This window comes from Hemicordylus capensis, chromosome 14 (genome assembly GCF_027244095.1).
Source record: "Hemicordylus capensis ecotype Gifberg chromosome 14, rHemCap1.1.pri, whole genome shotgun sequence".
NCBI classification, from domain to species: Eukaryota; Metazoa; Chordata; class Lepidosauria; order Squamata; family Cordylidae; genus Hemicordylus; species Hemicordylus capensis.
The window spans coordinates 13,550,027-13,559,564 of record NC_069670.1 but is presented as its reverse complement, the minus strand read 5'-3'; the positions used below and the strand labels follow the sequence as shown (position 1 = coordinate 13,559,564).

Sequence of the window (9,538 nt, the reverse complement as noted above, 5' to 3'; positions counted from 1 at the left end):
AAGGCATTATAGAAGTGGTGGGTTTTTTTGTCTCTTGGATTTTATTACCTATTGGGGGTGTGCCAGACAGGGAGCTCTTCTTCTCCAAAGTTTAGAAATTTTAAATTTTAATGTTAATGTGTTTTGTCTGTTATGATTTTTTATCTTTTTATGAATTTTAAATGTGTCATATTTTATGTTTTAATTCTGTACACTGCCTAGAGATTTTTATACTGGGTGGTATATAAATTCAATTATTATTATTAATAATAATAATAATAAGAAGAAGAAGAAGAAGAAGAAGAAGAAGAAGAAGTTGAGCAGGCCTGGTCTAAGGGCACACGACAGAGCTGCCTTGCTGAAGCTAAGCAGGACTTGGTGTGGTCAGTGCCTGGATGGGAGACCCATGCAAGCTGCCTTCCGGGATGGGGCCAGAGCTCAGCAGTAGTACCTGCTTTGCATGCAGGGGGCCTCAGGTTCAGTCCTGGCAGCATCTCCAAGTAGGGCTGGGAAAGACTCCTGGCTGAAACCGTGGAGAGCTGCTGCCAGTCAGTGCGGACAAGACTGAGCGAGATGGACCAAGGGTCTGACTCAGTAGGTGGCAGCTTCCTATGTCTGGGTCCCCAGACGTTGCCATACTACAGCTCAGCTCCCTTTGTTATCCTCACCTCACGGCAGCTTCAGGTGCTCAGAACAGCAACTGCTCCGATTGCTCAATGGGGCCAGTCAGTGGGCAGCATGGTTTCCGGGCCAGAGCAGGGCAGGGGCGGCCTGCCCGTGAGGCGAGGCGAGGTAGTTGCCTCAGGCGGCAGATTACTGGGGCAGCAGCGAGGCAGGAAGAGGCCCTCCTGCTCCCCACTTTTGTTTTTGTTTTTAATGGGGGAAGCGGGGAGGAGGGTGCATAAAGCGTTTAGCACCTTGCTGCTGGTGCATAAAGACAGTGGCAGTAGAAGAAAAAATTGCGGGGAGGGGCACAGATGGGGCAAAGTGTGCATTTCTGGGCAGATGAGCTGTGTCCCCACATGATACACTTCAGAAAGAGAAATGAAGGTGGGGGGCAGATGACATGCCAGAAGTGGCACTGACTTTCCTCCCCACCCCTGCCCCACTGGAGGAGCCACCCTTGCAAGATCTGGACTCTGGAGCAGCAGGCGGGATAGCAAACCTGGTACACACACTAGTTACGTGTTCCAGTGCCCTTGCGCGGGAGGCAGCCCCTTCATTGTTCAGCTGACCCCTGCGTCCTTGCGCCCTTAATGGGCATGGAATTGCCAGTTGTTTCGCTGGCCCGGGGTTACTGGGCCCTTAGCAGCGCTTTGATCTGCAGGTGATTTTTTTTTAACTCCGCGCCCCACGGCAAGAAACGTGACATGATGTCACCTGCTGTTTGCGGCAACCCAGACATCTGTTCAGGGCACAGGAGCAGCAGAGTCCATTTTTCCCGTTCTGGCCAGTTAGTTGGCCGCTCTCCCTTGGAGATATTTCCTTCCCCTTCCCTTTGGCAACCCCCGGGAGGCGGAATTCCAGGCCTCGCCCTCCTCCCTGGGCCAGGGAAATCCGACCCCTTCCGCCTTTCGGAAGTGACAGCGCTTTGAAACGGAGCACTGCCCCTCGCTCGCCCATTCTTCGGCTGGGCGGAGCAAGGGAGGCGCCTTCTCGGCGACGTGAGCCTTGCTTGGGCGCGGCTAGGAGCTGGCTGGCGAGCGGGTGGGTGGGGAGGAGAAGCACGATCATCATCATCATCGGGGTGGCTTGCTTCTCCAGCCGGGACTTGGCAACCAGCAGCCGGGCGGAGGCTGAAGGTCGGTGGGGCAGGAAGTTCCCGTTCCCGGGCGGGCCCAGCAGCTGCGCTGCAATGCGAGGCGGGAGGAGGAGGAGGAGGAGGAGGAGGGAGGGCGGAGGCGGCTGGGCCGGGCTGGAAGGCAGCAGGGGCCGCCTCCTCGCCCGGGCCCGGGGGAGGGATTTAGCCAGCGCTTGGGCTGCTCCGCCTGCTGCTGGGCCTCCAGGCTGCTCCGACCCCCGGCAGCTCCGCGTTCCCATCAGGCAGGCGCTCTCCAAACGCGGCCAAGGACGCGGGGACCTCTCCAAAGCCGGCTGCGCGCCAAGGCGCACCGGGCGCAGCGCCTTCTCCGCGATCGGCGGTGGCGCGGCCGGCAGAGGCGATGGGGCTGCTCTGGGGGTTCGGGGTGCTGCTGGCTACGTGGGGCTGCCTCGGCTCGTGGGCTCAAACCAGATCGGCGCCACTAGAGCAGCGAGGAAGCGGCTCGAGAGCGCAAGGCGCAGGTGAGTGGCGGCAGCGCGTAGCCTGGCTGTCTCCAGCCGTTCAGGGGTGAGAGAAGAGCGGGCGTCGTTACGAGCCGCGCTCGCATGTTATGGTCTGCGGGGCGTACAGTTGTTGACATCCAGAAGTTGGAAGGCTGTCCTATCGCGTTGAGTACAAGGCTGCAGCATTAGTCAGCCGCTTTCGTTGCTTCCCCGGATCAGCAAAAATGTCTCGCCCATGATCTTGCAGTGTGTCCAACAACAGCCCTGTAAGGCAGGCTAGGCTTATGATTCCGCCCCCCACATATATGTCAAGTCCTGGGTGAGAGGGATGAGACGGAGGGCATTTGCTCCCCCCAAAAAGCAAAGAATGAGATCATGCCAGAGGCTGGATTCGAACCAGGGAATTTCTGATGGCTCACACACTTTCTGTGAGAGTCCCGGTGCCAGCTCTCACAGCTTAATTTATGCCAGGGCTGACCCACCATGTCCTTTTCTGATGCCAAGGCTCGAGTGAGGAAGAGATGATGTCAGACTATATTAACTTTCTCCTGAGCATGTGCAGAGGGCATATTCTGCCTTGCTGCTCAGGAAGCAGACTGAGTGGCCGCCTTTTCAGCAGCAGGCATTTGTGTGCTGGCAAACAGATTTGAATCCTTGTCCCCGTTTTCTTAGAAATGAAGCACCGGTCGGAGGGTGCAACCGGGCTACCTGATCCCATGCATGTTGACTTTGGAAGTAAGTCCTGTTGTGTTCAGTGGGCTTCCTTGCAAGTAAGAGGATGGGACTGCAGTCATAAATAGGAATCTTTTCAGTGCTTGAAAACAGGGGTCATACTGGCTTGCTTCTGTAGAGGGCTGGGATTTGCGATGCCTTCTGAACACACACTGGGTAGTTTACCCAGGTTTGTTGCCACGTAATGTCTGGAAATCTCCTTGACTGTCCATTTGACCTGGGTTCTTAGAAGCATAGAGCTGGAGGAGTCTGGGAGGCCAACTAGTCCATCCCCTGCTCGATGCAGGAAATCCAAAGCTGGAGCATCCCCAGGTAGGTTTGTGGAGGAAAGATGCTGGGCTGAGAGTTCAAATCCCCACTGGGGTACTTGTTTATGGGAGGAGAGCGGGTCTTGTGGGAGCAAGCATGAATTGTCCCCTTTGCTAAGCAGGGTCCACCCTGGTTTGCACTTGAATGGGAGACTACTGGGAAGAGCACTTCTGGGTTCCCTCCCTGGCAGCATCTCCAAGATAGGGCTGAGAGAGATGCTTCTGCCTGCAGCCTTGGAGAAGCCGCTGCCAGTCTGTGCAGAAAATACTGAGCTAGATGGGCCAAGGGTCTGACTCAGTATGTGGCAGCTTCCTAGGTTCCTATGTAGATGGCAGCCCACCCTCTCTGTTTGAAGACCTCCAGTGAGGGAGAGACACCTCACACTCACACAGTTGGTTATGTTGTCAAACTACTTCTCCTAATGTTCAGCCAACCTCTACCTTCCAGCATCTTAAACCGATTAGATCTAGCCCTGCCCTCTAGGAGAGGTGGTGGAGAAGGACCATGAGGAGCTGGGACACCTAAGTTCAGGCCTAGGGTTGCCAGCTAGCCAGGAAGAGACGGGATTGGCTTGCTCCTGGGCCTTTAAGAGTAAGTATTCTATGCCATAAAGGAGCAGAAGGAAGTCTTGACTGGCATGCAGTGAAATGCATTCGCCTCTTGCTGCAGACCGAAGGACTGTGAGGAGCACAGGAGCAGGGGTTGATTCAAAAGCTGGCAACTTGAGGGGTCCTCTTTAGAAGGAGTGTGTGGTTTAGGGCCTTGGGACAAGGGGAGAGTAAAGGCAGCATTGCATAGGAATGGTCTGCAGGAAAGACCGATGAGAATGTTAGCAGGCACCAAAACCCCTGTATCATAGGGGATGAGTCCTGGTTGGCTGCAGCGTGTTACTGAATAGATGGCTTGGTTTCTGTGTCGCCTGCAAGAGAGGTTCTGAACTGGACGTCTTCATGGGCAAGATGCTTATCAGTTGCTGAGACTCATGATGGAGCCTCCCTATGCAGAGGCAGTGTATCTCTCAATACAGGTTACAGGGAGGGGCAAACAGCAGCGGTGGGCGAGCGCCTTCGCGTCCTGCTTGTGGGCTTGCTGGAGACCTCTTGTTGGGCAGTGTGGGAAGCAAGAGGCTGGATGGGTTATCACGGCATTAAGCACATCCCTGTCCCGAAGAACGGACCAGTCATTTCCCCCAGACCGCGGCAGAAAACCCAGCAGAAGCCCTGCTAGAGAAAGCCAAAGCTCTCAAGTCTGGGTCCCCAGATGTCGACGGACTACAGCTCCCATCACCCCCTGCCACAGTGCAGCAGGGGATGATGGGCGTTGTAGTCTGGCGCCTGGGGACCCCAGCTTGAGAGCTTTGGCTTGCTCTGGCAGGGCTTCTGCGGTTCCGGGGGAACGAGTGGTCCGCTCTTCAGAACAGGGGTGTGCTGAATGCCGTGATAACCCGCCTGGAGCTGCGGCTGCTCCCTGGCTCTGTGCGCCACAAATAGAATTCTTGCGTCATGGGTCGGCAAAGAAGCGGAGGAAACTTCACTTCCTAATTCCCCCGTCAGGAGGGTGAACGAGCCCAGGCCTACCCTGGGGAGCTCTGCCTCCCAGGACTCCTGGTTTCGGCCCCTGAGCACGAGAGTGGGGTGGGTGGGGGGCTGAAGGAGGGGGAGAGCTGGGAGCCCACTTGTGCAAGATCCCTCCTCCCACCCCACCGCGCCAAAGGCTGCCCCACCCAAATAACTCCCTCCCGTCCCTTGGGGAAGGGTGGTATCTGCCTGGTGGCTGAGCTGCCACCGTCTCCCCGCCCAGTGACCAAACCTATTATTTCTCCTTCGGCACCTTGCAAAAAGATTGCCGGTCTCTGTGCGGCTCTCCAGATTCCAGGGAAGCTCCCAACACAGTTTGAGTGTCCTCCTGAGGGTTTCCCTCCTGGGTCAGTCCCTAAGCTCTCATGGGTGGGGCGGGGGGGGCTGAGATGCTTGGTCTGATCTGTTCTTAAATATCACCCTGTTATGAAGTGTCAAAACCCGCTCTCTTAGGAAGGTAGGAAGCTGCCACATACTGAGTCAGACCATTGATCTATCTAGTTCAGTATTGCCTTCACAGACTGGCAGTGGCTTCTCCAAGGTTGCAGGCCGGAATCTCTCTCAGCCCGATCTTGGAGAGGCTGCCAGGGAGGGAACTTGGAACCTTCTTCTGCCCTTCCCAGAGCGGCTCCATCCCCTGAGGGGAAGATCTTCCAGTGCTCACACTTCTAGTGTCCCATTCATATGCAACCAGGGCGGACCCTGCTTAGCTAAGGGGGCAAGTCATGCTTACTCCCACCAGACCAGCTCTCCTCTTCTTTGAGTGGGGGAGAGTACTTCACTAATGGGTCTCGGTGGCCTCTCTTGGGACTCATTTGGCTATGCTGCTCTTTAGAGTGTACTTTTAGGGACATGCTGGACATCTCCGTGCAGGAGGATGCCAAATGAGGGGAATCTCCCAGTGCCTGTGCCCACTCATGTCTGGAAAACGTCACCGGGGAAGTAGGTCCTCAGGCACATAGGATCCTAAGAAGCCGCCTTATACCAAATCAGACCGTTTGTCCACCTAGTTCAGGACTGTCTACACTGACTGGCAGCAGCTCTCCAAGGCTACAGGCAGGTATCTTGCTCAGCCCTACCCGGAGATGCTGCCAGAGTCTGCACCTTGGCCTTTCTGCATGCAAAGCAGACGCTCTACCCCGGACTTCGGTCCCATCCCCTTGAAATACAAGCCCACACGTATTTCCGCTACGTTCAGTGGTACTTACTCCCAGGTGCAGAGGGTTTCAGCACACCAGTGTAGTCTTGCTCCTGTTTATAGGATAGGATATTATTTATATACAGCTTTTCCACCAAAAAATGTTCTCAAAGCAGTTCACAAAGGGGAAAAGAATAGCAGGAAGAAGGTGGTTCCCCGTTCCTAAAGGGCTTGTGTTCTAAAAAGACACGCAAGGGAGGGAAACACCAGCAGCCGCTCCTGGAGGGACAGGTCTACGAAGGTGTAAGGCCGACTGCAGGGGTTCGACCCCCGTGGGACTCCAGAATGCTGCTGAACTACAACTCCCATAATCCCTAGCCACCATCAGTTGTAGTTGGGGGTAATGGGAGTTGTAGTTCATCAACGTCTGGGAAACCCTGGCCTGCTGTCACCAGAGGGGCTTGCTTCTGTGTAAATGTGTGCAGGATTGCAGCCTAGGCTGTCTCTTCCCCACCACTGCCCTTGCCATTTTCACTTTTCTCTGAGCAGAGGTTCAATCTCTGCCTGTTTCTTCCCTCCCAGCTCAGTGCTTCCGTGGAAAACCACAAAATAAGGGAAGTCCTTTCTTCGGCGGCGCCCCCCACCCCGGCCGTCTGACCTGCGTCACTGGTGAGACGCAGTCTTGTGGATTGCACCGGAGGTCCGTCTAAGCCAGTGTCCCGTTTGCAGCCGTGGCTGGCCGGATGCCTTGCTGCCCATTGCTCTCAAGTTGACTGCTCTTGGGCATGGAAGCTCTATCTCTCTGCTCTGATGATCGTAAGATTGCTATTCTGCCTCCCCCTTTTGGGGAGCAGAGCTGGCCTTGTGGTAGCGAGCATGAATTGGCCCCTTTGCTAAGCAGGGTCCTCCTTGGTATGCATTTGGATGGGAGACTTCATGTGAAGCGCTGTACAATGCTCCCCTTAGGGCAGAGGGTCATAGCTTGGTGGAAGAGCGCCTGCCTGCTTGCATGCAGAAGGTCCCAGGTACACTCACTGGCAGCATCTCCAGGTAGGACTGAGAGAGATTCCTGCCTGAAACCTTGGAGAGCTGCTGCCAGTCAGTGTAGACAAGACTGAGCTAGATGGGCCAAGGGTCTGACTCGGTAGAAGGCAGCTTCCTACGTTGGAACAAAGTTGTTTCCAGTCTCCATGGTGGAGAAGATGCTTTCTTACGTAGAACAAACCAGCCGTTTCTCTTGCTGTATGCCTGATGTCTGCTCTGGTCATCACCTTAGCAGCAAGAGCAAAAGCAAGGACCTCCCCAAAAGCACAGACATGCAGGCACGCAAACACACAAGTGGAGCAGATAACAACGTCCAAATGAGAACTGCTGCTTCTGCCGTATCATTATTCCTGCAGCTGGCTTGATGCCTAAAGGCTACCACTTGATGACTGCTACCATCCATGCATTTAACTTGCAGCAAGGCCAAGAAAAGAAAGTTTATTCTTTACATGACACAACATATAATTGAATGCACGGAATGTGCTGCTGTTCCCCTCGTTGAGACAGCTTTCAAAGGGAGACATCCAGATTCACGGAGGATGGATGGCTATTAGCTATGATAGCAAAGCTGAGCCTCCAGGTTCAGAAGCAGTCTGCATCAGAGCTGGAGACACTCCGGCAACAATTGCAGGGAGGCTGCTGTCTACACATCCTACCTGAGGGCTTACTAGAGATACCTGGCTGGCCACTGTTTGAAACAGGGTGCTGGGCTGCTTCTAGATCTTACCTGTGGGCAAAAACCCACATGAAAACAAATTGAAACACTCAGGTTTCTAGCCCTTAAGGTGGCCGCGGTGGTGGTGGGGGAACTGAGTGAGTAAGCAGGTGTGCCTTTCAGAACAGGAGAAGCAAGCCAGTATTTCCGGCGTCTGTGTAAATGGTTCACATGGCTTCAGTTTTACGCTGCATAGCCTCCTCTGGAGGCAGGATTCTGGATTCTTGAGGCTGGCTTTGTGCAGCTGGTTTTAAATAGCCGTCTCTTTGAGTTGGCCGAAGCAGGGGTGTTCGGCTCGGGGAGTGACGCCTTGGCCCTTGACGGTTTGGTTGCAGGTGGCCGTGCCCGGCAGCGATGGGATAAACTGGCTTGCCACTGGCCCGTGACGCCAAGGATCCTGGAAGGCAACCGGACCCTGAAGGAGGCCGAGCTGGTAAGGCACCTTGGCGGCTTCGGGATGCAGCCAGGGGGAGGCTGGGAAGGCGAAGTGAAAGCAGCTGCTGTGTGTGACCTTGGCCCGAATGAGCTCATCTCCTCCCGTCCCCCGGCTTTCACCCCCGGGTGCCCAGCCCATGGAAGCCGGGAGCCTCCCCAGCATTTCCATGTATTACTGCTGGGCAGGAAACGCCGGGTGGGGGTAGGGGGGAGGAGCAGACACCTCTCCTCGCACCCGCAGGACAATGAGCGAGCCAGGGAGCGGCCCTTCCTGCCAGCGAAGGGGTGAAGGAACCTTGCCTTCGCCTCTGGATGACCCCGCCGCAGGCACACTTTTCGGATAAAGCCTGGAATGAGATCACACGTAGGTGGGCGGGAGGGGTCCTCTGCCGGTGCCGGCCCCGGGCGTGCTTTTTGGAGCGTGTTTATGAAAGAGGTCCGGCGTGGTACCATCGCTCCACCTAGCTTGATATTGCAGTGACGGGCAGCCGTTCTCCTGGGTTTCAGGCGGGGGGCCTTTTTGCCAGCCCGACCTGGAGATGCTGGAAGCCAACCCCGAGGCCTTCTGCCTGCAAAGCAGATGCTCGGCCAGTAAGCCATGGCCCCATCCCCTAAACACTAGGGATACAGGAGGCTGCCTTGGACTGAGTCAGGCCTCTGGTCCATCGGGCTCGGCGTTGTCTACCCGGACTGGCAGCGTCGCAGCTGGGGCTCTTTCCCAGCGCTACCTGGAGATGCCGGGGATTGAACCGGGGGCCTTCTGCACACAGGCACAGGCTTGACCCTTGCGCCCCTTCTGCAACCACTTCTCTCTCCTTCACAGGGGCAGGAGGAGTTCCCGGCGCAACTGCAAATTGCTCTGGAGGTGGAGGGCGAGAACCTTCTCTTGGACTTGGTGCAGAATTGGTGAGTTGCAAAGGGGCTTCTGTAGAAGTGGCCGGGCACCAGGGGGGCTTCAGCAGGAGGGCTCTCGGGGATCTAAGAAGAGCCTTGTCAGGTTACACACAAAGTCCAGATAATCCAGCCTCCTGTTTCCCAAGTGCCCAGTTGTGTGCCTCTGTGAAGTCCACCAGCAGGGCTGGAAAGAAACTGCCTTTCCACTGCCATTTGCCCTCAGCATCTAGTATTTGGTGGTAGACCACCTCTGCACATGGAGGTTCTATTTTTTACTGTCCACATCATAACACAAGAGCATGGGGGTGGCACATCCACCCTTTTGCTCTAACCAGAAGAGAGGGCATGGATGGGTTAATGTAAGAATTGGATCAGGTCCGACTAGTCCAGCATCCTATTCCTCACAGTGGCTGGGAAGCCCACATTGGGTACATTGCCTCTGAACATGGA

At 55.5% G+C, this 9,538-nt stretch overlaps 1 protein-coding gene across 7 annotated transcripts in view; it reads left to right on the top strand.

Annotated features, from left to right (window-relative positions):
• The first annotated feature begins 1,410 nt into the window (after positions 1 to 1,410).
• Positions 1,411 to 9,538, top strand: part of ADAM15 (ADAM metallopeptidase domain 15) — a 27,440-nt gene continuing 19,312 nt past the window's right edge. For 3 of the 7 annotated variants that reach the window (XM_053277460.1, XM_053277463.1, XM_053277459.1), the window contains exons 1-4: positions 1,865 to 2,262; positions 2,917 to 2,979; positions 8,095 to 8,192; positions 9,018 to 9,100. In XM_053277460.1, coding sequence (XP_053133435.1) covers positions 2,142 to 2,262; positions 2,917 to 2,979; positions 8,095 to 8,192; positions 9,018 to 9,100 — 365 coding nt within the window. In that variant the 5' untranslated portion in view covers positions 1,865 to 2,141. Of the gene's footprint in view, positions 1,782 to 1,863; positions 2,263 to 2,916; positions 2,980 to 8,094; positions 8,193 to 8,380; positions 8,559 to 9,017; positions 9,101 to 9,538 lie in introns of those variants that run through there. The other 4 variants (XM_053277465.1, XM_053277462.1, XM_053277461.1 and 1 more) reach the window with 4 other exon arrangements.